Raw genomic sequence first — 26,182 nt, 5'->3', positions numbered from 1 at the left:
ATCATGCACGTGGCGATCCCGAGTGTAACATGTAGGGGTTTTTAGCAAGCTAGTAGCTTCTGTGAAGCCTTCCCACATCGTTCGGTCGTATCAAGATACCAATCCGGGGTGTAGCTATGGTTTGATGTGATTGGTAAATGAAAACCGTTGAGCTCGAAACACCCCAAGAGACGTATTTTGGACTAGGCGGTCAACTTCGTCTTTAGATCCAGCAAGTCAACGTGTATTTACTTATAGTACCGAGCCCAAGGATGCAAAGTCAAACGAACGCTATTAAGCCTCTTTATTGAGTTATGTTATTAGGCTCATTTATACCGGTCCTAAACGTACATACGTTACCCTCCTCCCCGCTCCTCCTCTCGCCCATCGCTCCCCTGCCCGTCACGTCGAATGGAGTTGGCCTTCGAATGTAGCATGCCCTAGGCCACCTTTCCTTTTACAAAAGATAACTCCCTGTCAAAAGAACGCCGATTGATTCAACTAATGCATACTTATTAATAACTCAAGTGCTTAAAAGCTAAGAACTGCTCCCGGCCTCTCCTTGCCCATCTCCCTTTCCACTCGCCGCCATCTGCCATGCCGGGATCGACGCCTTGGGTGTGGCGGGAGATCCAGTACCGAACGGGCTGTTGCGGTCGCCCAGCGCCGATAAGTAATCATGTCGGCTGCTGCTCGTGCTAGCGCCACTCGGGGGAGATGAGTTTTCCTTCTCCTCGCGTAATGCTTGCTTCGCATCACCGATCTCCTTAGCCATGAAGTCGATGCCCGGGGTCGAGGGGCCGCTCGGCATAGCAATGTTGCCACCAGCGGGTAGTAGGAAGCCATTAGTGCTAATAGCTGGTACTGGCGGTGTTGCGCGGTTGATGCTAAGAGAGGGTGTAGGGGTAGGGGCTGAGTTGTTCATTCGCTGGCTGATAAGTGACTTGAGACTCTTGACCTCGTTGGTGATATCCTTCAATCTGTTATCCGTGAAATCCTTGTTGGCCGCGATGGACTTAGGAATAATGCTCTTGAGGCCCTTCATCTCCTCCCGTAACCTCTCCGTCTCGTCTTCATGCCGTCTGCTAGCAGACTTTGTATCTCGCATGAATGTGTCTAGTTCGTCAAGAACCTTATCAAGCTTTTCGGTTCGTTCTTTCTCCGAAGCCTTTAGCTCGTCTGTGTCTTTCGCTAGTTGCTCTAATGTTGCGAAGGCCTTTTCGAACTGCTCATCAACATTCGTCTTATCCTGCTCTAGCTTTTCTGGTGTTGGCGGTGAGACAAGAGGGTATATGTAGCGCTGTTATTGAGTCAAGTTAGCTTCTCTAATCGATTAAATAATGTGAATTGGATTGTATGAGTTCTTACCTTGCTCATGAAGTATAAACCATAACTGACTCCGCCTACTACGGTAGCCATTATGAACCAATCTCGCCAGTCCCTCTTAGGGGGCTCTGGCGGAGGGGCTTCCCATCCGTAAGGTTGAGTTTGATATTGGCCATATTGTGGTTGACGTTGAGCCGGGGCTGGGGTATATCGCGGTGGTGGTGTTGAGTTTGAATAAGAGTCGGACGGTGAGCCACTTCGTGCAAATGCTACGTCAATTTCTTCTTGTGTCAAATGTTTTGATCGCAGAAAGGATAATTTGTTCTCTGTGGGCGACGATGCTACGTTTGGATCTTGCAAGACTGATGTTGATTGATATTGTTAGCAATAATCTACTTCTCGGTTTCCAAAGACCATCAAAACAAAGTGGCTGGTTAAAGACTTACAAGATATCGCAGAGGCTACAACGTCCTCCCGGATTGCCATGATTAGTATACAGTTCTCAGCGATGATTCATATTAGACGATGGAATGATGAATAACGGTTAGTTTGATAAACTGGAGCGTGTGCAAAGTGCTACGTGCAATTACAGTTGGGACATCGGACGGATTGAAAGATTGGAAATTATAAGTTGTCGCGTTAGGATTGGTAAGTGCCATGATCCAATGACGAGCCCCTGCCGACCCAAAATGGACCGAGGCAAGCGGCTGCCGCTCGCACCGCTACTTAAACCGACTTACGTAATTCCATAACTCAATATCACGTGCTTAACCTATAACGGTGTACCGCCTTTACAGCATGGATCCTAACCTGAACTTAAGTCTTAAGATGCTCTTAACAGCATAGAAAATATTCGAAATACTCGATTAATCAGAGCAACTCACACGTCAAGCACGTTTACTTCATTAAACTTGGAAAATCATAAAGTCTACCGTGACTGCTTTATTAATCTGTTAAGTAGTCTAAGGATTCAATTCTCTATTGCAGCGCCTTCGACTTAAACTCTAGGTGTATTAGAAGACCATCCGTTCGTAAAGCATCACTGACGAAACAACCGTAAATAGTCTCTTTTCTGAAGGTGTATTTCCCATATGCCATTCCGTTCCATCTCATTACCATGAGAACCACACGCCAGCCCATCAATCATATCATGCTCAAAGAGAAAAGTGAAAAAAAAGAACCGCCAAGAATCCCATCTCATGACCTAGGAATATGATGACGGGAAATGCAATAACCACCTTCATCTCTTCCTTTTCCTACTCTAGTCTCATCTCCATCATCAAGAGATAAACTAGGTAATTCCCCTACCAACTCATCATCCCAGTCCCCCGATCAAACCCGCCCCTAAGCTGCTTATCCCCCTTAACAACCTTCCCCTGCAAAATCGTGTATCTCACAATATTCTCACAATCCTCCGGCCTAACCCTCGCGAGCCAAATACACTGCGCGGCGCCAACATCCCTCGCCTCCTCCGTCTCCGCATCAACAACCGGCTTCGCGATCTCAGGCTCCTGGCCCGCGGGCAATTTCGCGCGCTGCACCTCGTCGATGCCGAACGCGTCGGGGCGGCGGTATATCATCATGTTGGCCGAGTACTTGTGCCCGCCGACGTGGTTCACGAAGTAGATCCCCACGCCGCCCGCGCGCTCGTCGTCGAGGTCCCGGTCTAGCCCCAGCATGCGTAAGTGACGCTCCAGCTCTTTTTTTATGAGAGGTGCGCTTTGCCCGCATCGCGCGTCGCGGGTGCGGTGGGAGCAGAGGAGGACGACGGCGCGGTGCGGACACGGACGCGCGATCATGTCGCCGACGGCGCTGCGGGATGAGGATATGGTTTTGGGGAGCGCGAGAGGGTCCAACGGGTCGGATGTTGTGGGCGCTTTGGAGATGTACTTGTTGATGAGGGAGGGGACGGCGGGCGGTGTTACGTTCTCGACGATGGTGAAGGCGGGGAGCACGAGGAGCGTTGTCGGCTCCGAGTAATCGGGTCGGTTGTTCGGTGTATGCATGTTGGAGGCGGAGAGCATGAGACGCTGGTTCGGAGAGTTAGTATCGATATATTGGATATGAATTGTATATGCAAAGTAGAGAATAGAGAGAACATACCCCATTGCTAGGCTTACTCGCGTGCCCAAACGCCTCCATCACACTTCCTCTCTCGTCCTCGACATGTCTGCTCCAGTCGGACTTGCTCGTCGCGACTAGCACGTGAGTGCTCCACGGCTTGATATTTCCGTAGAGAGGGTGCGACTCCTCGACCTTGAAGTGGCGCGGGTACTTAACCGTGCAGCTGTCGCAGTCGTGCTTGCATTCCTCGCCGTCGACTGTGGCGTGTGTCTGCTGGAACAAATCCGACGCTCGTGCGCTGCCCGTTAGCACACGCCGCGCCCCGCCGAATATTGACATTAGACCTGCGGCCGCCATCTTCTATTCTCTTCTCCCTCTTCTTCTTCTTTTCTTCTTCTTCTCCTCTCCCCTTTCTAGACACCCCTAGAAATTCGTGGGTCGTAAAGCCGATAGCGCCAAGAGAGACTTCGTAGCTACTAGGTACCGGACACCTAGGTGATGGCGGACTTATTTCCTTATTTCCTTATCTGATCCGAGGCTCATTGTTAGTCTCGGCCGGAAATGGTAAGTGGGGTGACAGGGGAGAAAAATCAGGGGAAGCGCGAGGTACGACCCGAAAGTATGGTTGACAGGCGACGAGCTAGAGATAGAAAAGGTTGGGGTGAAACTTGGCATACCTTTTTGACTTCTGTTCTTTCCCAATAGAACTTGAATAAGTAGGCAGGTACTGATTGAACTGAATCGTTTGATTTATATGTCGATTTAACCACAATGTTATCGGGTGCTAAAAACCGATGTACCTATGTATCATAGATACCGTAAGTCCACAATCAGTCAAACGAGCAAACAATTTCCCCTTCTCACAAGCCTCGGCCGTTTCCTGAGTCGAACGATCGAAAGAGCGAAAGCCCAAAACCAAAAAATTTGGGGATGACAAGGAGATGACAAACACGAAATTAGAAGAAATTCTATTCGAGATGGGCGATTATACCTATTATACCTCCTTCGGTCGACGGGGTATCAGACTCGGACAAAAGAGGGCACGTCTCTCGGTCTTAAGTGCCCTGCCTCACGGAGAAAGTCTTCGGTTTTCCGAGAGAGAGGCGCCGCGCGTTGGTTCCAAGGATCCCCAGAGCTGCGAAAATAGACCCCCTTGTCCCCTCTAATCTGCCAATCTGACCTTGCGTCTTTCATATCTATTCGATGGCATCATTATTGGGCATCAAGGCTATATCCCGTTGACAATGTCAAAAAGAGCATAGTCTGTACCCACTAGGTAAACGTCCTTAAACACACACGTACATAGCTACCATTAAGCGCAGTATGAGCATGTGTAAGCCTACGGCCGTCACGGCAAGATGCCGCCTTAGACGCTATGATAAAAGTCGGAGATCAGTTCAAGTCACATACCTAGTGAAACCGGTAGACATGCCGAAATGATCTCCGTGAGTAGGATGTGTGGATCTCGCTTCTGAAAGTTATCAGATCTCACCGAAGCTGATTACACATAACCCCTGACTGCTAGGGTGCATGCCTAGTACTCGTCCGCCGTCCGGACGAGTCCTATGAAATCGTAGATTTAGGTCAGAAGAATAAACCTATGAACGGACACGTATAGTAAGCTGTTAATGTCAAGATGTAACACGTTTGCTAGTGTCATATAACTATATTACGGGGTTTGCCATCCAGAGTCGAGATATTACTCACTTTGAGTCCTAATTGGCTATTCCACTACAACGTGCATCCACAGTATTGCCCATCAAGTCACACATCCCCAACATCACTTCCCTCCCCTTCCAAGATCCTCACAAGAAACACAACCAACAAATTCAAACATATATAATATTGGCATTATGACATTACAGTTAACCATACCATCCCATAGGCAAAGCTACTCATACTCAACTCCTTCCTTCCTTTCGTTCTTTCCCTCCCCACAGCCCATCCAATCCAACGCGAGCCATCTTATCTATCAATCCTAGGTAGATTACATTTCCAGGTTACAAGTGTCCTCCCCCTTCATCTCATCGGATCACATCTTATTCATTCACTATCCTCCCCTTTCCTTTTTCTCCCCCCACCCTGCTTACGCAGCATTACCCCCCAAACCTAAGCTTCACTCCCCTCACCATCCGACGAAAGCCCGCTCTTCCGCCGCCTCAGCTCACCCCTCTGCTTCATAGCCGCCCTGATCTTGGTGCTCGCCTCGTTGAACCCCTCGTTCGTGTCCAGCGCCGTGAACCCGGAGACCGGGAACCCACCTGACCCAAACCCGCCCCCAGAACTACTGCTCCTGCTGCGGGAGCGCGACGGCGGTCGCGTCGCGAACATGCCGATGGCTCCGATGTTGCTGAACGACTCGTTGCGCGGGATCGCCTGGCTAGAGCGCGTCGTGTTCTTTCTAGACAGGTGGGGGGAGTCTGGGGGGGTTGGCTCCGCCGCCCTCTCCGATTCCTTGAGGCTGAGTACGCCGTCTGCCTGTAACGGATCTGGGACAAGCCGTGTTGTTTCGAAGTCCTCGTACATATCAGGGCCGAGGTCGTTAATAACCTTGACTACCTTCTTGGATAGTTCTGCTCTCCGTTCCCGAAGTTTGTGAATACTGTAGCTAGATGTTGGGCTGATGCACAGGACGAGAGGTCTGAGTGACTTGGCTATATCCATGCCGACCTCACCGAACCGCAGGGCCGCAAATGTGATGGCCGGGAAGACGATCCAGCCGCCAACGAACATTAACCAGAAAGGCACCCAATCCGGAACATAGCCCCATAGATGGTCCTGGTATACCTTAACCGCGAGAATCATGGAGTATAGGTTATAAAGGACAGGAGCAAATGCCATGGCAACGAGGAGTTTCCAAGTTGCCATGACATCCCGACCCTGAATCTTGACTGACGAACCTGCCAGTGCTTCTTTCGCTTTCTTATGGCTGATAATCTTGGAGGCGGCAAAGACTGGGGCGAATAGGAAAAGGCCGGGTATGACGCCGATGGAGAGGACAATGAGTTTCGCGATGCGGTATAGAAGAGTGACGATTACTACTGGGAGTGTCATTTTGGCGTAGGCAACCTGGTGGTCCCTGATATTCAGGTAGCGAAGCTGCTTGTTGTATTCTTTAACGTTGTTCATCAAATCGATGATGCGTGGGTCGTCCTTATATTTAGAAAAGCCAACAGCTAATCTCCTGTTGAGTTCTACAACCATGGGTAGCGGCAATTTTTTCCCAGTGTTGTAGAGTCTCCTGGCCCCCTGTATACACATCAGAGTGTCGTAATCCGGAGATGATACAGTAACGGCGCTTAGGGCCTGGTGAACCATATCAAGCGTCTGGCCGATCGCATCTCTCCTCTCATTATTTTTGTACTTTTCAACTATCTCTCTTGGGATCTGGAAGGGCGCTCCGAACTCGACGACTGCCCGCGATCGAAATTTGTGGGCGTGGAAGTAATTCATTCCGACGGGAACAATCTGAAGGCCACAATCGGGATCTTCGGCTAGCGTACCCAACGCCATAATTGCGACACCAGCCTTTAAGGGTAATAGTTCTGTTCTGTCATGGCTACCTCCTTCAGGGAAAATTCCAATACAACCGCCCGACCTTAAACGGTTGAAAACAGCCTTGTAGACCTCGGTCTGGTCAATGTGGGGAGCGATCTTAAATTTGGTGCCAGGGTAACCATCTTGAATCCCGTTAAGCCCCTTGTTGGTGAAGCTTCCCTTTTCGTCGATGTCATCGCGACCTGTCAGTTGAAGTAACGGAACCTTTGCCTTGAATGGTCGCTTGATGCGAATTTCCTCGGGGCCGATAATTTTCGAAATGTCGACCGAACTACCTGACTGTCCTTTCACGGAGGGCAAGAAGATCATGCCACCAACTTCAGCTTCCTTCTCGAAATTAGTGCCCACGCCCCGGATTAGAGTCGGGTCGTTGATAGGGTCGGGAAGGTAGATGAGACCCGACGCTGGTTTCGCCTTATCCTGAGCTCGGCCAACCGGAACAGAGCCGGTTTGACGAGATCCCCAGCCGATAAAGCCGTGAACAGACTTTTCAGCGATCAGAAGACCAACACGTCGATTTGCTTCATTTTTTAAGGTTCGCTGTAGGACTAAACCGTCGACAAACTGATTCGCATGCGGCGCTGCAACGAAAAGGATGGGACCGGTCCGGGGTACTCGCCACGCACCTCGGGGGTGGACTTCTCGGAAGAACAAGTCGACTAGGACGGAGAAGGTATGTAGGAAGGCGTCGTATTTCCAATCTGACATAGGATATAGCTCCTTTTCTTTATGGGGCTTCGGTTTTGCGACGGTAGAAGGAGGTGGCTCCTCGGTAGACTGGCCGTCAGCCATCTTTGCGGAATCGGGGACGTCTGGTGTAGTAGGTGAGAAGTGGGAGAAAGGATTTCGCGATAATGCCTAATCCATAGGCTACGTTCTCGTATTTATTTGCTGCGACAGCCGTCCATCCGTTCGATCAATAACAGGTGCTACGGAGTTATCGCGCAATCTTCGCAGATCGCGAGATTATCACGTTCCAAAGGATTGGAATTGTAGATAGAGGGATATCGTAAGCGTTTAAAATAGCTAGCTGTCAAGCTTGAAGAGGGGATTGTTAGGAATTTAGTAAGAGGCCTAGTCAGTAAGCTAAAGAGAGATAGTTATCAATGATCTAGCACGCGAGCAAACATGAGCGTCATCCCAGGTAAGAAATGATGAATGATGAGGTGTAGTCTATGTAGTAGTCTATGTAGATCTAGCGCAGACTCTAGAGAAGAAAAAAAAGACTCGTCAATCACAGGCCAAATTACAGGCACTACCTGGCTATACGCATCAGGAAGCTGCAGCCACAGCGCGTGGTACCAAACCCTGCCAGCCCGCGCAGCCTAGAAGAAACTGTAATCTTGGCAAATGTCAGGGAAAGAAGAAAGAGTTTGGGCGCCACACCTACGTACCTAGCAGCCTAGTACCTAGGTAGATGAGGGGCCGAGGGGAATCCTTCCTGTGCTACGTAGTATTTCGTCCGAGGTACTAGGAATAGTGGAGATACATAGCATAATTCTAAGCATATCCATCTCAAGACATGTACCATTTCTATCTGGGTACTTCCTCTCCCCATCAATGATATTCTGCCTCACTCGCTATTGGACCAAAAACCTTCCCAACGGAATGGATTCATCTAATTCATCTACACTCAAGAATCCTATTTCAGAAACACTGTCCCATAGCATAGGCTAGATAGCATTTTGTTGAGTGCTATACTTATCCGACTGGGTATCACACAGATCGCAGAGCCAGCTCCATATAAGCCATGCCTGGATCATGCAGGTCGAAGAATATACTATGTAATATGTGGCAATCATAGACACTGATACGAAATGCGAGACATACACCTAATCAAACCGGAATTGCGCTGCTGCATATCGAACGCCACTGGAGCGTGCACCATATAGATATCTCAGTGCCGCACAGTTGCAGTTTTGTAATGGATTCGTAGCGGCGATAAAGCATCCTTGAGCACTCGTATCCAAGCTTTATATCATAACTGAGCACATCATTTTTGCACTTCTAGGTTCCCTAATCTCTCTTGACGGGCGTTGCATTACGCACGCTAGCAATTTGTCTCGGGTCGCAATGGTCTCCGTTTGATTCCGTGCGTCTCTGATACGTCTCCAATGCGTCTCCGATGACAGCAAACCGCTATCTATTACCGATGATACCGGTATAGGGGGCAATGGATGTCTCTCGGAGCTTGATAAGGGGTTTAATTCTTGCCCTTGCCTTTTCCTTTCCGCCGTCTCCTGTCCTCGGGTATGGAAACACTTCCCTCCTGAACCTCGCCCTCTTCAACTTTACCCTCAGCTTCTAGTTCCTTGAGCTTCTCCTGACCTGAAATGAACATCGTCAAGTCATGATTCTGGTCCTTCAGATCTGCGTTCTCTATCTGCAACGCTTTGACCTGCTCACCTAGGCTCTCGAGCTCCTTATTTGTATGTTCAATTCGCTTCATCAGTCCTTCTGACACCTTCTTCTCCTCTTGGAGGCTCTTTCCTAACCCTCGCGCAAGATCAGTTGATTTGACTGAGCGGTTGCGCTCGCGTTCTAAATCCTTTTCGAGTGCCGGTATTGCCTCGGTGCGTAGTTGATGCTGTTCAGCCTTCAGTTCTTTTAGTTCTTTCAATGCCTGTGACGCTTGGGCTGCGGCCTTCTCCGCAGCTGCTGATGCTTGAGCTGCTTTGTCTGCAGCTTTCGAGAGCATCTCTTCGAAATAGACACGTTGACTCTCCAACTGGCTACTGAGTAGATGAGTATACTCCATGCCGATACTCTCAAGCTTGGCTCGAGGTACAACGTCCTGATCTTCAAGCTCATCGGGTCTTAAGGGCCCTCCTTGACGACCAGGCAATTCAACGACCTTACCATCGCCCTTGTCCCTAATTAAGCGATGTACCCACATATCTCCAGCGTAATCCCATATATGCTGTGTTTCTAACTCCAATGAAAACGTGTGGGCCGTGTCCTTCCAGTGCTCTTTTGCGTGACCTCCTTTGTATCGTCCGCAGCCTACGTTGCCGCAGACAAGGCATATCCAGAGGTCATCAGGTGAATCACAAACCGAGCACAGATTAGATACACGCGAACCGAAAGGCTGGGTATATGGGTTATTAGGGTCGTGGGAAGTTGACATATGAGCATTTGAGGAGGAGGATGGTGGTGTCGGGTTTGTATGTCGACAAACAGGACAGCCGGATCCCTTCCATTTCTGCAGGCATGAACAGTGAAATACATGCTGGCAAGGAATTGTTAATAAACCTGTAGTATTATCCATTCGTTCTAGACAGACGGGACAAGTAGGTAATTCGATTAAATTTGGTGTTGGTGGTGGGAAGGGTTTAAGTGAGTTCGACGTTGCTGAAGTGGATGGCGTAAATGGATCATGGCTAAGATCCGGAAAACTGCCATTCGACCCAGTTGGACTCTCGAAGGTAACAGATTTTACGAAGGCGACGGTACACGTCTCCGGCTACATTGTGTTAGTATCTAGTATGTCATATTTTTCGACATGGTCTTACCTCAACATTATTGAATACCTTGCCGTCGAATACGCGCCTAAAAAGCTGCGCCAGCTTACTCTCTCTAAACTTCATGAGAACAAGGTATCTGTTCATCCGCCCTGTCATGACCATACGGTAATGACTAACTTCATCCCTCCATTTGTCACCCATAAAACCGAGAAAATCGCTTGGGGAAAGATAGCTTGGAACCGCCGGAATACAAACTGTTGTGCAGTCGGTTTGTGCCCCGTCTTGTTCTTCATCTCCATCAGCTATATGATCAGATGACACCATAAGCTCCGAGTTCTCTGTATCTTCGCGGTATAGATGAACGATACCCCAACCTAATTCGGTATTCTTCGAAGTAGTCAACGGAACATATCTTGCCTTCGTAGCCTTGCCAGCACCTCCCATAGAGGGGCCGACAGCGGCCGCCGCTGCAGATGTTGTCGGCATACCTTCGTAGCCGTCCACGTCAATGCTCTCGACCCGGAGCTGTCCGAATCTCCAGTCCTTAACTGCAGTCTGCGGATTTATGGCAATATATGATTGGGGAGGCGGGTAGCTGAGCGTTCGTTGTCGGTGTTGTCTCTCGCTAAGTCGTATGATATTGCGATCGTCTTGAGCTTCAAGTGGTCGAGGGGCGCCGCAATCGATAACACTCGGGTTGACATTTGCATGGACAGGCGGGGTCTGATGTCGCTGTGGGCCATACGATACTTTGTACTCGTGAAGCGCGGCCGCCGTCTGTGGTCGAGAATGCGACGGGAGGTTGTCGAATATATTCGAAGTTTCTCTCGGCTGCCAAATAGGACTCTCGTATGATTGCGATACCTTTCCTTTCCTTTGTGGAGTTGGAGTCGGCGTAGGATAGGTTTCAAATTTAATATGATAATAATATGCAGGCATGGCCTAACTCTTTAGAAGTGTATAGTATTCTTCGAGTAAGTTAACCGTAGGCATATCTTGGGAATTGCGCCAACTCATGTGGCGGAAGAATGTCTGCAATTCGCAAACTAAATGAAACCAGGAATGTTTGTTGCAGATTGTAATAGTTGGCAACTTCTCCCATTGTTAAAGTTAGCAGGTAAAAGTCCGCTTTGATAATAATATGAGCTTAGGGATGCGACAAGTTTATATGGAAAAGCGCGATTGTTCTGTTGAATTCGTTTAGCATCTTTTACGTGGAAGCTACTGGTGGGTTTCCGACTAATAAAACTCACCGTAGCACGGTACGTTCTAAGCTCAGCGGGCACAGCGGACACAGCCACTAATCGTTAGGCAACTTTACACATAAAACGGTCACTAGACTAAAAACACGTTTCAAATATCATTGTCAATGGGCAATAGCAAGTATATTAGTCCCGAGCATCAAATTCATCATGATGCACTATCTGTAGACCACTGTAATATGTCCATTGATGCAATAAACCACGAAGGCCCTATCTGGGGCCGAAACCATTAACGCCGATTCGTGCAAGTGTCGTTATTTCCGCCATCGTCAAGCATCTACTGTCCACCACGGAGACGGAGGACCAAGTGGAGCGTAGACTCCTTCTGGATGTTGTAGTCGCTCAAAGTGCGACCATCCTCCAGTTGCTTACCAGCAAAGATAAGACGTTGCTGATCAGGGGGGATACCTTCCTTGTCTTGAATCTTCGATTTAACATTGTCGATAGTGTCCGAAGATTCAACTTCTAGTGTGATGGTCTTGCCAGTCAATGTCTTGACGAAGATCTGCATACCACCACGAAGTCTGAGAACAAGGTGAAGGGTTGACTCCTTCTGGATGTTGTAGTCGCTTAGGGTTCGGCCGTCCTCCAATTGCTTGCCGGCGAAGATAAGTCGCTGCTGGTCAGGTGGGATTCCCTCCTTGTCCTGGATCTTCGATTTGACGTTGTCAATGGTGTCCGAAGATTCAACCTCGAGGGTGATTGTCTTGCCGGTAAGAGTCTTGACGAAGATTTGCATTCCACCACGGAGACGAAGGACCAGGTGGAGAGTGGATTCCTTCTGGATGTTGTAGTCGGAGAGAGTTCGACCGTCCTCAAGCTGCTTACCCGCAAAGATCAAGCGCTGCTGGTCCGGGGGAATACCCTCCTTGTCCTGAATCTTGGACTTCACATTGTCGATGGTGTCGGAGGACTCGACCTCGAGGGTAATCGTCTTTCCGGTTAAGGTCTTGACGACTATTTCAGTTTATTAGTAACCGAATTAATGTAGATATTTCTTTGATAAGAACTTACAGATTTGCATGCCACCACGCAGACGGAGGACAAGGTGGAGAGTGCTCTCCTTCTGGATGTTGTAATCAGAAAGAGTGCGACCGTCCTCGAGCTGCTTTCCAGCGAAGATCAATCGCTGCTGGTCAGGAGGGATTCCCTCCTTGTCCTGAATCTTCGACTTGACATTGTCGATGGTGTCAGAAGACTCGACCTCAAGAGTGATGGTCTTGCCAGTGAGGGTCTTGACGAAGATCTGCATCTTGTTGGGTGCTGATGAATGATACAGTGAAGGTGTTTTAAGAGACTATCTACGGGATGCCCAGTAGACGATTTGAAGTTGATGAGGTACGCGGTGAGATGAGAGATTTGGGTTGTATGAAAGAAGAAAGAGAAAGGTGACCGAAAGTTGGCAGAGTTGACTTCAAATAGGTTTGGGAAAGCGGCAAACGCACACGGACACCTGAGGCGCAGTGACTCTTGAATGGAAGGCCTAAGAAAGGGAAAGAGGTGGGGAGGTGGGATAAGCCCGGACCAATTACGTCTCATAAAACCAGCTTAATCCAGAGGTGAATCATCGGTAGCTACCACTGATAGCGGGGGAAACCGCCTAGAAGTGGCTGGTCCTTATGCGAAGTCCCAGGAAGGGGCAGGTACAATCTACATACAAAAGAGGCAAACCTGCTTGCTAATCCTAGGTTGTGGAGACTTCGTTACTGCCCAGCTTTGTTCACCCAGCCACGAATTGGCAGTCGCGTCAGCTTCTTAGGAGTTGATAACTATTCAGATGCAGGAACCTACCTACTCTACCTAGGTACGTAATTACCTAAATTTAAAGGAAAGTGTATTCTGTACTGTATCAATCAACGCAGTTGGCCCTGCACACAACCTGAGTGTTCTGATGACTATGGACTTGCCTACGCTGTAACCGTTATCGTCCTATCTACACACTTACATACGTCATGTGGTGCAACTGTTCAGATAAGGATCAATCACAAGGTGACGGCGAAAACGGGGAATGCTCAAATACAAGACACTAGAGGTATTAATTGGCAACATAGACGATAAATCTTCGACTATCCATACACACTAAGAATACACTAGAGAAGCCATATTACTACAATTGTCCTACGTTCTCAACAGACTTATTATTGTATTGGTTGTCTGGATCATTGATGTGATCTGTAGCGGGTCTCGCGCACACGTTTCTTGCCCCTTCCCCTTTCCGAGACCAACATCTCCGGAGCGAGCCGAACATCTTCCAGCTCTAGACTCTACGCTGATCGCTGAATTGGGATATCGTGCCATTTCCATCGCTTGTTCCTGATTGCCCTGTTCCTTCCTTTTGGGCAAGTTCCCGCATGCAGCGGTAGCATTGCTTCGGCAACACCAGAAAGAGCACTCCTCAATGTCCTTAATGTCAATAATGCCGTGAATCTAGTCCACAGCAACGCCACCAGTTCCTGCTCTCCGCAAGTATCACAGAATTAGACCGGCTCATCCGGTGGGAGTGGGGTTGTTTCAATCCCTGATATACATCCATAATATCAACCAGCCCAGCCTCAATAAAACAACGTCATTCAATTCAACTAACCATCAAGGTCATATCACTATCAATCCTTTTAAGCCACCAATCCAACGACTTGACCTTGGGAGTGATAAGTCTATGGTAGGAGACTGCATATTAAAAGCAGGCAACATCCAAGACTCAAATACTTCGCCGGTACTTCGGTATGAACATGAACTTCGGTATCACAATCGATTGCCCGATCACGGATTTCATTCGGTAAACTAGCTAGCTGAAGTGCAAGCCTCATACCGACGAACGAATCCTTTAGCTATAATCCTGCATCGAACTATAAAACTGTTACAGTGTGAGGATAGCTGCATTTCCGTCCGTGTGTTTGAGGGTAAGACAGATGAGATGAGTGATTCGTCATTCGACGAGAGACAAGAGATGCGGAGCGATAGCGGCCACGCTCAGTTCTTTGGTGATATGACGTTGTATCCAATTTCTTATGGCGCTTACGGATACGCACATCACTTGTAAATTTAGGGTAATATTTTGCGGCGCCTGCATGAGAGGCTTGCCGTGCAACAACTGTGTTCCATCAGACGAGGTACATCCCAAAATCGTCGCGAAGACGGTCGCTAAGTATAATCATCAAATGAAAACGTATTTATTATCCTTTAGAGTCTGTATCTTTTCCTGTCCTACAGTGATACAAACGAGAGCGCGATCATGATTCCTCGCTGAGAGCGATGGACTCCCCTATATCCACCCATCTAGTAATTCATCAAGAGGCTCCAGACCGTTTAGGGTCTATGGGATGCCTAATACCATTCATGTATTCTATGCTCTTGTACGTAACCGCATATGTGTTCGCGTGAAATCCATAGCTTCTTCCCACATCGTAAAAAACATGATCCATTGAACCGCTTTTAGGTGCTTGCGCGTGACAACGATCAACATAATTCCAAGTCATACATTCGTCGAATAAGCCGTTAAAAAGGTCGTAAATTCGGAGCAACATGGCGTAAAGCATCGCATGCGTCGAGTGGCGGTGACCAGCCGAAAAGTGAGAGAAAAGAAGATGAAGGTATGTGTTGGACCATAAGTAGTGACAAATGGTAAATGTTAGGTCATGATAAAGATCATTTCCACAAACAACGCCATCGCTAAATGTTCCCGTCAATCTGAACAAAGGAAAAGAAAAAAAAAAGACATTCCAAGAAAATTCATTTTTGGCCATTGCTTCACAGTGCAGGCATTTCTAAATTGTAAGTATCGTCATCCCATATCCAGATCGGGACGTAAATGAGACGCCTAGTTGGCCTTGATAACCAACTTCGACAAGAATTTGTTGGATAACGAATCAAAGTCGTATCTATCGAACTTCGATGTGTTCCTTGTCCTCAGGTAAGACTCTATTGTCGAATTAGTAAATGTATACAATTCCCAAGGTACGCATTTCTTACCATGCTTCAGGACATGCTGTCGCACTTCGGTCATAGCTTCACATACGGCCACATTGTTGTTTAGAAGGTGACCATGTCGCTCCGTGTCCCAATCAATCAAAGCGGGCAGCTTTTGCGAGATAGCGTGGAACAGGCCAGTAATGACACCGACCGGGGTGCTCTCCATATCAGAGCAAAACTTCTCAACTGCCACTGGGTCAGGTACTCGGTAATGGCAATCGAATTGCATCTCCTCCCACACAGCCAAAAGTATAGAAGCTAGCATGAAGATGGTAGGCCAGTTCTTCAAGCGATCGCCGCTATACACGCTGGAGTAGAGAGCCGAGAGCTCCTCCAGGATATCCTTCTGCAACTCACGCCACATATCCGCCATCGCACACTTAATTTGGAAGTTAATCATAACGGGGGCTACGTATTTGCCGAAGTATTTGGAGTCCTCGTCGTCAATTTGACCTTCCATCGTTTGCTCCGAGCCTTGCTGCTCAACCAATGTGATGTGCATGGTCAGGTTGTAGGCCAGCACGAGTTTCAAAGCCTTACGAAGAACCGGCAACTTCTCCTTGGTGTAGAAGCGGTAAGCGGTCTTGAGAATTTCCGTGATAAAAGGTGTTCCTTCGAAATGGTCATCAATGAAATTCTCAAAGCCGTTCTCAATATGCTTGTCTAGGTATTCAGCAAGAGCATCCGAGCTGATACCGCCTTCGCCAACGTCAAGTCTCTCGGTCTTAAGTTCAAATTCAATTGGTTCCTGGTCAATTTGATACGACTCGACCCAGTCAACCTGGAAACAGCTCTCATCGGCGACGTAAACCTCGCGAACGGGCACAGGCAGGCAAAATCCATAACCATGAGTGATCCACATTAGAGTCTCCTTCGGAGCAAAGCCTTTCACATTGTACACAGAAACGCCGCGGCTGAGATGTCGTTCGTAGTCCGCTTTCCAGTCCTTCATGAAGTATCCAATGTCCTTGATGTCAATACGAGTGCAAGGAACCTGCCATAATCGAGCATGCGACGGCTGGCAGCCACCGCAAGGCTCACCCTTATCACAAGTCTTCTTAAGGAATTTGCATCGAAGGCAAGCTCGGAGCTTTCGGATCTCGCTGGCCTGTTTCCGCTGCTCAGGAAGAAGAGGACCCTTCCGTCGGCCCACCTTCTTCTCAACAGTACCGTCCTTCTTTCCATTGGATGTCCTCCTGATAACCGACTTAGTAGACTTCTGGACAGCATTGGGGTTCTTCTTAGGACCCGAGTTTCGGCGAGCAGGGTTATTATGGGTCGGTGACGCTACACCGGAACCGCTGGCAGGGCTAGGTCGGTTCGAGGTTGAAGATTTAATGGGCACCGGCTCGACCACGGCAGCGGGGCTGATCATTTCGTGAGTATGATGGCTCTCTCCGTGGAAACAGTTCCGGTGATTTGCGGGGTCCGAATAGGTATCAGACTCCGGGGAAAATGGAGAGTAATTGAAGGAGATATCCTCGAAACTACTGCTGCTGAAGTCAGTGCGTTGACCGCTTCCGTCTGAGTGGGAGGCGTCCGAATTTGTTCTCAGATGCAATGTTTGGCCGGGATTGAAAATGGCCGTATTCTGGGCCTGGGCTTGGGCCTGCTGGTAGGAATCGTAATTCTGGTACATATCGACTTGAGTCCAGCCGTTGTCGCTAGATCCCGGGAGTGACAATACTTCTAAATAAGTCCCGGTCGGAGACTGGCTTCCCAAGCTTCCAAATCGCGGAAGTCCGTCAGATGGAAATTGCAACGAAGCACCAAAATCTTGCCAATTTCCCATTCCCATGCCATCCCACTGCTGCTGCATAGTACGAGAATCGTCGATGGGCGAAACGTTACTAAAACCCTGCTGATCTATCGGGATTGCGGATTCCAGCGCTGCCTGGGTAGTCGAAGGCAGATAACCAATGGTATTCGACTGGTAATTCATATATGAGTTAAAGGGTATCAATGCTTGGTTCTCTTGCATAAAATGGCTAATATCCTGAACGGGCGGGTGTTGCTGCTGGTGCTGTAGTAGCGTCCAGTCCGTCAAAAGCTGTGGAGAATGGGTCTGCGGAGGAGCTCCTTGGTACGGTGAGTGTTGTAAAGGACTCGCGCTCTGCTGCGAAGGCGACTGCGAATGTGCCTGAGACTCGACAGGAGACGGTACATTGCTCGAGTTCGGGTTTTGGGGAGCTGCCATATCAAGAGGCACCGACCAGGCAGCCGAGGGACGAGTAGGAGCCATTGCTGTAGCCGATATAGCGGGATTGGTGCTGGGTGCTGTAGTGGTGTACGGATAACGCTCCCGCTGGTCGAAAGTGGTCAAGTCCAACAAGGCATCCCCCCCGGCGGCATTGAAATCGAGGGTCATTGTCGTCAGAAGTCAGTAAAAGGGAGGAAATTCAACTGGGGGATTTTGGACGAGTTCCGCTAGTATTATTGACAAGCAGAATCGACACCGCTCTTTCGTAGAATTCCCTCGCGGCGCTGATGGGCAGCTTCTGGGGATTGTAAGGGGGGTGGACGGGAAGCCTGGATGTGGAGGAAGTAAGATTTTGCGGTGGATGGTCGAGTGAGATCGAGGATGTCGACGGGGAGAGGCCCTTGAAGGCTAAGGAGAGGAGGCATGAGATTGTGCGAGGACACACGGGAAACTGGCGGTGAGAAGAATAACGCTGGCGTCCCAGCTCCACCTGCAACATGCAGCTGTGCGGCCAATCATGAGTTGGCAGTCCTGCAAGAATCATGGGACGGCGATACAAGATAGGACATGGGTGACGAACCACGAGGCCAATGACCAGCCGTCCATTAAGGCCATTATGGACACCAAGTTGTCTTGGGGAACATTCGCACTGTGGTGGGTACTTACATGAAGAATTGAATAAAATGGCGGGGCAAGAGAGGGGGGCGAAGTTTCGACCGATTGCACTGGATTGGTTTGCACTTTCCCATATGGGACAATATGGGACATCGAAGGAAACCTCCAGGGCTTGCTGCCAGGCTGCCAGGTACTCCTCAGCGGTTACTTCAGCGGTTATGTACAAGTACCACATCCTTCCCAAACTTGAGCCTTTCTAAACTTATGTGGACGAGTCACGACTACTATGGGTAGCACCTACCTACATCAATGATAGTACCTACTCTAAAGATCGCATTCTGAGATGATGGGTTTCAACCTTGGGGTCTTAGTTCGTTTAAGTTTCCAGCAAACAATCTCAAGTCGCCTAACCATTGGCTCACGATCTCTCCAACGCTCTGCAAACTTCAACTAACCTGAACTAAGTGACCTAGCTGTCTAGCACCCGGGTTTAGCGTACAGGCAGCGCTAGTAGCGTCTACCGTACCTACCATCGTACCTACCGTACCCACCGACGTACAACGTGTACTGTACCATCCGCGCATCAATGGCGGGGTATCGCCCTTATCAGTCTTAGTCTTTCAAGGTTCCTAAAGTCCCCTAATGTCTGAACCAAGTTGATCCATCATCCAACTGCAACTCCACATGGATTCATCAATCTCATGTTGAGAGTTGAGGCAGTGGCAGTGAAAGACTAAAAAGGTGAATGATGACATGGCGACAACCATTCACGGCTCACTGCAGATGTGTGTAGGAGCTAAGTCAATTTCTGTTTCAATGCCTACAAGCTTACAAGCTTCTACGTGACGTCTAGTGCAACACCGTATGTCGCAAACATACATACATATTTGCAAGCCTACATATGTAGGTAGTTAATATGTATGTACGAATGTGTACTTCGGGAATTGAGGCTGGAACCTCGGAAGACCGAGAAAGAAGGAAAGAATGGAAAAGGAAAAGACATACTACCAGCATACCAGCATACACCAGCATACCTAGGTAGATACGAAGTGATGTGCTGGATAACGTGTTGAGCAGCCAAGGACAAGGTCAAGGTGGACTAAGGTGGACTGAGGTGGAAAAGCCGGCCACTTCAATAGTGTCTATCATGGACCTTCCATGGACCTATCGCGGTATTGCCAGCTTTCTGCCCTAAAAGACCAGCGAAGAATCGAGAGAAGAATACACGATCTCGGATCTGGAACAAGTTAAACGCACATAGCAAGTATATGGTATACTCCACAATCCGAGAGCGCGAGAGCGAACATCGCCCCCGTCACCGGCAGATTTGCAGCAGATTTACCAAACTTACCAGACTTGCACCAAGTTCCTCAAAGTTCCTCGCCAGTGTCCACCCCGGCTCCTTTACTGTGCATATCACCCTGCCGTCAGCTGCACCGGAATATACGATATGGTGATACCCTTCGCACATGAGCCACTCGAATATGCTGGATCTTCACACACTACATTTTGACCTTGTCCAATCCAACCCTCGTCCAACCAACCTACTACCCAAATAAAAATCGCCTCTGGTCCCGTCCCTACTCGATTTATCATGATAGATGGTGTCATGTTCTCCTCCAAAAAAAGCCCTGACTCTCGATCAATGCTTGAAACAGAAGAGCCTCAATGCCTCGGTCCACGAGGCTAAGCCAGGTACGATTGAGGCTAACCAAAAGACCCATCAACTACCCGATCGCACGGGCACGATGCACACGTCGATTTGCGAGGTCGTGAGGCTATTCCACCCGGCGATTTCATCAATCATGTTCGGCACCTATTAGGGAGGTAGGTTCTTACTATTGTATGCGCGCCAGCGGCGAAGGATCCCCTCACGCCCGCAATACTACGGCCCCGATAGGATAGGCCGCGCTATTTACGACCTTGCAAAACATACCATTACGCTTCCTGGTTACATTCGGTAAAATCGTGGCTGATTGATTCTGGTTACGTTTGCTACCCACTATCCGCCGTACCTACAAGGGCATACCGGGGCATAACGGCTACTCCTGACAAGACATCAAACTGACCTCCTTTTGACTGCATACACTTGGGTTTGATTCTCATCAAGCTTATTTTCATCTGCGTATGAATACTGGACGATTGCATCTCATAGAATGTCCTGCCAATCGCGGCTCGGATGACCAGACGACCTAGGCTTTTCTTACTACCTACCTAGGTACCTAGGGTATGTATTTTCGCGGAGTGCCAAGGTTTTAGCAGGTAATCAACCCATATGTACGGATCCGTACCATCAATCGCTTCATCGTAGGAGGTAAACAGTGCCAACCTGGCTACGTAGGTAATTTCATATGTACAACAAGCATCTTTGAATGAAGGAACGCCCATGTTGTTGCCGGACCCGTCCTACACGAGGTAAAACATGGAGTTGGAGGTTGGTGGACATTGGACCACGAGAGGCTGGGGAAATATTCCAGGGCTGACCATCCGATTGGAAACAGATTGCATATTACTGCAAATGGCCAACATTCACCGAAGCTAAGCCTACAAGGACACCATTAGTTTTCTCCCACTTGAGATAGCTTCAGAATTGCTGGTTCCCGACCTGTCTCAAATATCACTGTGTACAAGATCACAGGCTTACGCAGACAAGTGAGATATTATCCCGGTTCCGGGGACGGCAAATCCCATTGCCGTTTGTATGACAACTACACAATACATACTTCAACCCAACGTCGTGGGTAAACGTCATCTTGAATGCTGTGGTACCAATGATCGAATGGTCTGTACTCTGTAGATAGATACAGATATACGCATGGACGGTTACACTCCCGTCGTTTAAATTGAACTTCATACACTTCTCAGACGCTTCCGTCTCTGTCAGCAATCACATATATGGAGTCTCAAATGAGATATAACGACAACCGACACCAGTCGAAATATTAAAGCCGACGGTCGTTTCGGTGTGCGTCTTATTTCGTGCGACGATAATATCTTTTGAGAGACATTTATCTTGAGATGGTTATGAATTCGTTGTTGTCAGCCAACATTGTCCATCCCAACAAGCTATCGGTTATCTAGAGCAAAATAGGTCCATCCCGTATCATGTCAGCCCCATTATGTCTGACTATCACATTCGTCAGATATATCGCGAAATGACTTAGCATAGAATTGTGCTGGCTCATTCCTAATGATTTCGATAATTATCATTACTTGCCTGGTAGCTTTCTGCGGTTGACATGATTCGGATCAAGCTGTTGACACCGAATTGGAAATGCTTAACCTTTCACGGGCTCGCCGCGGGTCCAAGCGCGTCCCTAGCCAACCGCTGAAGTTCAATGATTGTCCAGGGAAAGTTTCCATTCAGCTTCTATGAGACGTCCAATTGCAGGCGTCGAACGCAAAGCTTTTTTGAATGTAACATGATATCCAAGATAGAATTGTGACTGAAGAGCACATGTAAACCACCACGTATGTGAATGATGCGCGACACCCGACTCGCCCGAGCATTTCCATCTGGGTAGTTAGGTAGGTAATATACCTACCTATGTACGCATTTATATGTATCTTATAGATGAGATCCACTATTACTTATATATGAACACTGACAGGAAGGTAGTTATATTAAAGTTGAAGCAATTGCGAGTTGACACCCTGTGACGTAGCTGAATGCCTACCTACCCGTAGCTACCTGGCATATGAGCGAGTGATGGAAGGTGGGATTGGTTCTCTGGATTGCCGAAAATTTCCCGATTATACTAACTTTGGAGAACCGACCAATAGTAGGGCATACTTGCACTAGTATGAATGAGTGACTCGAGGTTAAAAGAGTTTCGACGATTGTGACACGACGGATGCCCAAATTTTTAAGACACTACAAAGCCGGTGCCATACTTTAGTTATTGTTCATGTGCTATCGAATATCGGTCAAGTCACGTTTTATCCCATCCTCCATTCTCCATTACGAAAGTGACATACATAATACCTACCGATATATACCGGCAGGCCAGGAGCGTAGTTGGGTAGTTCGAAAAACATCCGAGCTTCTCTGCATTCCAATCCATTTCTCATTCGGCACCATCCGAAAACATACACCATAGTAACCATTTAGTAGTCACGTACTCGAGTCTTAAAAACATTGAAGGCAGCACATCTTCTTCCTATGCCAATAAAGACAAATCTTGCTCGAGCGCGCCGCCGAAATATTTACAAAGGAAAAACAATGGCGTCGCTGAGCTTTCGTCTTAACCCTACTTACCCAAATCGAGATAACCAGAATAACCAGAATAACCAAGATGGGATGGGGGATCGAAATATGACTTCATCCATGGCCAGTTCAACAACTCACGGAGATCAGGAACCTTACATCCCTGTTTTATTTTCAAGTCCGCCCCCAATTCAAGATACGCTCTCAACCAAGACTTCAACTGTACAAAATGAGACCGTGGATAGCTGCTTGCCTTTCTTAACTTCCGAGGTTGAAAATATGTATTATAACCAGTATGGCGTACCGCACCTTGCTCGAGAACGGCATATCAAGTTTCTTCGGAAGCACCTAGAAAGACTTCCGGGCCGTTATGTAGCGTTAGATGCAAGCAGGCCCTGGATGCTTTACTGGTCCCTCAACGGCCTAGCTATCTTGGGCGAGGATGTCTCTGGTTACCGCGATGCCCTTGTTGAGACGGCACGTTCCATGCAAAACGCCAACGGAGGGTTCGGAGGAGGTATCGGTCACGAATCCCATCTAGCATGCACATATAGCATGATCTTAGCATTATCCGTGGTTGGGGGAGAAGCTGCGTATGAGGTCATCGACCGGAGAGCTCTCTGGAAATGGCTCTGTGCCTTGAAGCGGCCGGATGGAGGTTTCCAGATGGCTGTCGGCGGTGAAGTCGACATAAGGTAGATTGACTCTAGCCGAATCAAGCTCCGGGCCATGCATCATGTTACTGACGATGTCTCTAGGGGAGCTTATTGCGCAGCCGTATTAGTTACTCTACTTAACCTTCCTCTCGACTTGTCGTCCGACTCTCCGGCCTGGACGGCCGACCAACCAAACTTATTCTCTGGTTTAGGAGAATATGTACGCCGATGTAAGGGACCCTAGCAACGGATTTATTCACTCAAACCCATATTCTGTACTGACCATGACCATGTAGGTCAAAGTTTCGAAGGCGGAATTTCGGCGCAACCAGATGGTGAAGCGCATGGAGCTTATGCCTTCTGTGCCTTAGGCTGTCTAGCAATCCTCGGTGCTCCTCATCGTACCTTTGCCAGGTTCGTATCGCCCTAACCATCCTCTGCGGAGTTTGATAGACGGGGTGTCGGTTTGGCTCACATTAGAACTCTGAACGTAGATACCTCGACGTCCCAAGGCTAATTTCTTGGCTATCGTCACGACAATATGCCCCAGAAGGTGGGCTCGGTGGTCGCACGAATAAGCTCGTTGATGGTTGTTATAGCCATTGGGTTGGTTGCTGTTGGCCCTTAATTGAAGCCAGCCTTGCTGGACCGTCTAGTCTTATGTTCGACGTAAACAAAACTCAAAACTCTGGCATTGATATCCATAATCTTTACAGTCGCGAAGGGCTTATTCGTTATATACTTTGCTGCGCGCAAGAGACCTCTAAAAGAGGTGGCATGAGAGACAAGCCAGGCAAGTAAGTACTTAATTTTCAGCCATAAAATTTAGGCATACACTAAAAAAAAAAAACTACCGATAGATCCTCTGATGCGTACCATACCTGCTACGTACTTAGTGGGCTTTCATCAGCTCAGCACGTTACGCGTTTGCTTTCCTCGGATGGTCAAGGGATGATGACGCATTCGGAATATGACGTCTCGCCGCACCACGGAAACCCCCAGATTTATGATGAGGAAGACCGAGTGAGCCCAACCGACCCTGTATATTTTATACCTGAGGGGAAACGGAAAGAGATCATGTCATATTTCCTATCGAAGCCGGGGTTCTGACCCGCTTGTGGCCGCATATCAAGAGGCCTATCCGACACTACGCCGGGCCAATACGAGGAAGGCAGAAATTTTCCTTCGAAATCCTACGATGCTTCGATCTTTTTTTTCTGTCCATGATTGCGAGTATCAGCATTATAGCTTCCCACGTGTCAGGTTATATAGCATCGGTTCACGAACATGCTCTGTATGAGTCTGACAAATTACCCCTTGATCGATACGGTTTAACGCGTGAACTTGCCTACCTAGATGGGCATGCCGAGCACAAAAGGACTCGAGTAATGGCTAATGGCTAATCGCTGCCCCCCTATCCTTACTGGACAGCATGCCTCCGCAGTTACACATCAAGAAAGTGCATCGAGAAGCTCGGCAACGAAGATTGGCTCGCCCATTGTACAAGAAGGGTCCCGTAGACCTTGACTATACCCTTTTCACACTTTTATACAGGATGTATCATGCACTTTGCAGGACTTTGCAATCAGCAGTTAGACCCTTAGCGGTAATACAGGAAGGTTCATCGAGAAAGTTCGCCCGATTGATGTGAGACAGAACCAGCTAGAGGGATTCTAATGCATTCGTTAATCTGTCTTCTCCACCGCATGCGGTCATGCTGTCTAACACGCCAAACGGCACCCTTATTCAGCAGGCTTGAACGCAGCATGAGCCAACGCTGGCCGGAAGAGTGGCAAAGGCTCGCAGGAGCTGGGTTAGACCCGACTTGCCAGGCCTCGGGAGGACGCCACTGGAATGTATCTGAAGTAGTCCAAATCGGAACGTTGACGGCAGACGGCAGCTCTAGTCAAGGCTAAGGAGACTAATAAATCGTACGAGGGCGGCCATTATCCCCAACCCTATGGCAACCGCGCCGTGGTAGTTGAGAGGCGCTCTGCAGAGTTGCATGAGCTTTGTACGTGCTGATCGACTCAACAGAATCGATGGGTTGGCCACATGGTGTGGTCGTCTCGCGTCCCGTCCCTACACGTACACCCCCATAACGCTCTTGTACTCTTACGGCTACATTAAGTCCTTGACGTGTCAGTCTCCATTATGGCCTCCCTGGGTGGCCATGGCTTCAGATGGTAGAACGATCTCCGAGCTAAAGCAAGGAGAGGTAGTATTTGGCATCACCTCCACTGATCGCATGTGCTTAGCACGACGTAGCGAGGTGCCGTGCTACCTACAGGACCGCAGGCACATGGTAAAAGGCTCACGGAATCGTGGATCGAGGGTCGCCGAACTTATCTGTCCGACGGCTCTAATATGTGCTCTGATATAAGGGTTACGGCTTAGTACCGTATACTAATGCTCTACTACACGAATTATACCTTGCCTCTTGGCTATACCCATTGTTACTATTACTATTACCATTACCCCTAATGAGATTCGGAAGGACGTGATAGAACGGAGCCAGAGAAAGGTTGTTGCGATATGAGATGGAATAATAATAATAATGTACCCCTAACAGCCAACAGGCCTATTTTGGCGACCCCCTAAGCTCCAAGCTGCGCCTCCCGCGTACTATTGTAAACAAAACCTGCTGCACGACATGGCCTCTGACTGCGGGCCCCTTTCCGGATGAACGAATAGACTCGTGCGTAAGATCAGCACCGGTTGAAGCCGCTAGATGCTACTACTAGTAAGCCTCTCTCGAGGATGGCTTCCGAGGGCTTGAAAGAGGCAGCGATGACCTCACGGTGATATATTCCCGGCGCCTCTTTTTTCCCAGCAGCGCGGACGTCGTGTCCAGGCCGGATGGGATGGGGCCCCGAAGTCTC

General features: G+C 48.6%; 7 protein-coding genes across 7 annotated transcripts; 1 reads left to right on the top strand and 6 right to left on the bottom strand.

The window, feature by feature from the left end:
* Positions 1–214: 214 nt before the first annotated feature.
* Positions 215–1,933, bottom strand: GGS22DRAFT_91608 (peroxisomal membrane anchor protein conserved region-domain-containing protein). The gene is made up of 3 exons (XM_047968405.1): positions 1,752–1,933; positions 1,348–1,667; positions 215–1,279 (listed from the first exon to the last, which is right to left on the bottom strand). Exons 1-3 carry the CDS (start codon positions 1,789–1,791, stop codon positions 518–520), a joined length of 1,122 nt encoding a protein of 373 aa, XP_047821810.1. The 5' UTR covers positions 1,792–1,933; the 3' UTR covers positions 215–517.
* Positions 1,934–2,143: 210 nt separating this feature from the next.
* On the bottom strand, positions 2,144–4,371 carry GGS22DRAFT_154712 (actin patches distal protein). The gene is made up of 3 exons (XM_047960088.1): positions 4,047–4,371; positions 3,409–3,896; positions 2,144–3,335 (listed from the first exon to the last, which is right to left on the bottom strand). The coding sequence occupies exons 2-3, from the start codon at positions 3,724–3,726 to the stop codon at positions 2,610–2,612; spliced, it is 1,044 nt and encodes a 347-aa protein (XP_047821809.1). The 5' UTR covers positions 3,727–3,896; positions 4,047–4,371; the 3' UTR covers positions 2,144–2,609.
* A 678-nt stretch (positions 4,372–5,049) lies between these two features.
* Positions 5,050–8,127, bottom strand: GGS22DRAFT_154710 (uncharacterized protein). The gene has a single exon (XM_047960087.1). It carries the CDS (start codon positions 7,717–7,719, stop codon positions 5,479–5,481), a length of 2,241 nt encoding a protein of 746 aa, XP_047821808.1. The 5' UTR covers positions 7,720–8,127; the 3' UTR covers positions 5,050–5,478.
* A 511-nt stretch (positions 8,128–8,638) lies between these two features.
* GGS22DRAFT_154709 (zf-UBP-domain-containing protein) lies at positions 8,639–11,547 on the bottom strand. Its single transcript, XM_047960086.1, has 2 exons — positions 10,440–11,547; positions 8,639–10,390 (listed from the first exon to the last, which is right to left on the bottom strand). Exons 1-2 carry the CDS (start codon positions 11,328–11,330, stop codon positions 9,131–9,133), a joined length of 2,151 nt encoding a protein of 716 aa, XP_047821807.1. The 5' UTR covers positions 11,331–11,547; the 3' UTR covers positions 8,639–9,130.
* A 383-nt stretch (positions 11,548–11,930) lies between these two features.
* On the bottom strand, positions 11,931–12,905 carry GGS22DRAFT_185354 (polyubiquitin; the record flags this gene model as incomplete). Its single annotated transcript, XM_047964312.1, has 2 exons — positions 11,931–12,610; positions 12,668–12,905. 2 exons carry the CDS (start codon positions 12,903–12,905, stop codon positions 11,931–11,933), a joined length of 918 nt encoding a protein of 305 aa, XP_047821806.1.
* A 2,368-nt stretch (positions 12,906–15,273) lies between these two features.
* GGS22DRAFT_154703 (uncharacterized protein) lies at positions 15,274–18,289 on the bottom strand. The gene is made up of 2 exons (XM_047960085.1): positions 15,623–18,289; positions 15,274–15,571 (listed from the first exon to the last, which is right to left on the bottom strand). Exons 1-2 carry the CDS (start codon positions 17,988–17,990, stop codon positions 15,471–15,473), a joined length of 2,469 nt encoding a protein of 822 aa, XP_047821805.1. The 5' UTR covers positions 17,991–18,289; the 3' UTR covers positions 15,274–15,470.
* A 4,031-nt stretch (positions 18,290–22,320) lies between these two features.
* On the top strand, positions 22,321–24,571 carry GGS22DRAFT_91219 (terpenoid cyclases/Protein prenyltransferase). Its single transcript, XM_047968403.1, has 5 exons — positions 22,321–23,339; positions 23,403–23,530; positions 23,597–23,714; positions 23,795–24,097; positions 24,161–24,571. Exons 1-5 carry the CDS (start codon positions 22,600–22,602, stop codon positions 24,408–24,410), a joined length of 1,539 nt encoding a protein of 512 aa, XP_047821804.1. The 5' UTR covers positions 22,321–22,599; the 3' UTR covers positions 24,411–24,571.
* Positions 24,572–26,182: the final 1,611 nt, after the last annotated feature.

This window comes from Annulohypoxylon maeteangense (assembly GCF_022496945.1).
Source record: "Annulohypoxylon maeteangense strain CBS 123835 unplaced genomic scaffold GGS22scaffold_3, whole genome shotgun sequence".
Classification (NCBI taxonomy): domain Eukaryota; kingdom Fungi; phylum Ascomycota; class Sordariomycetes; order Xylariales; family Hypoxylaceae; genus Annulohypoxylon; species Annulohypoxylon maeteangense.
The sequence above is the reverse complement of the archived record's forward strand: the minus strand, read 5'-3'. Positions and strand labels throughout refer to the sequence as shown.

Coding starts and splice junctions, on each gene's coding strand:
- GGS22DRAFT_154703 (XM_047960085.1), bottom strand. CDS start 17,990: ATGACCCTCGATTTCAATGCCGCCGGGGGGGATGCCTTGTTGGACTTG. Junction 15,572..15,622: donor ACAGCATGTCCTGAAGCATG/GTAAGAAATGCG, acceptor ATTCGACAATAG/AGTCTTACCTGAGGACAAGG.
- GGS22DRAFT_154712 (XM_047960088.1), bottom strand. CDS start 3,726: ATGGCGGCCGCAGGTCTAATGTCAATATTCGGCGGGGCGCGGCGTGTG. Junction 3,336..3,408: donor CGAGTAAGCCTAGCAATGGG/GTATGTTCTCTC, acceptor TCTCCGAACCAG/CGTCTCATGCTCTCCGCCTC.
- GGS22DRAFT_154709 (XM_047960086.1), bottom strand. CDS start 11,330: ATGCCTGCATATTATTATCATATTAAATTTGAAACCTATCCTACGCCG. Junction 10,391..10,439: donor AGGTATTCAATAATGTTGAG/GTAAGACCATGT, acceptor AACACAATGTAG/CCGGAGACGTGTACCGTCGC.
- GGS22DRAFT_91608 (XM_047968405.1), bottom strand. CDS start 1,791: ATGGCAATCCGGGAGGACGTTGTAGCCTCTGCGATATCTT. Junction 1,668..1,751: donor TGTAGCCTCTGCGATATCTT/GTAAGTCTTTAA, acceptor AATCAACATCAG/TCTTGCAAGATCCAAACGTA. Junction 1,280..1,347: donor GTTTATACTTCATGAGCAAG/GTAAGAACTCAT, acceptor ACTCAATAACAG/CGCTACATATACCCTCTTGT.
- GGS22DRAFT_154710 (XM_047960087.1), bottom strand. CDS start 7,719: ATGGCTGACGGCCAGTCTACCGAGGAGCCACCTCCTTCTACCGTCGCA.
- GGS22DRAFT_91219 (XM_047968403.1), top strand. CDS start 22,600: ATGCCAATAAAGACAAATCTTGCTCGAGCGCGCCGCCGAAATATTTAC. Junction 23,531..23,596: donor AGGAGAATATGTACGCCGAT/GTAAGGGACCCT, acceptor ATGACCATGTAG/GTCAAAGTTTCGAAGGCGGA. Junction 23,715..23,794: donor CCTCATCGTACCTTTGCCAG/GTTCGTATCGCC, acceptor CTCTGAACGTAG/ATACCTCGACGTCCCAAGGC.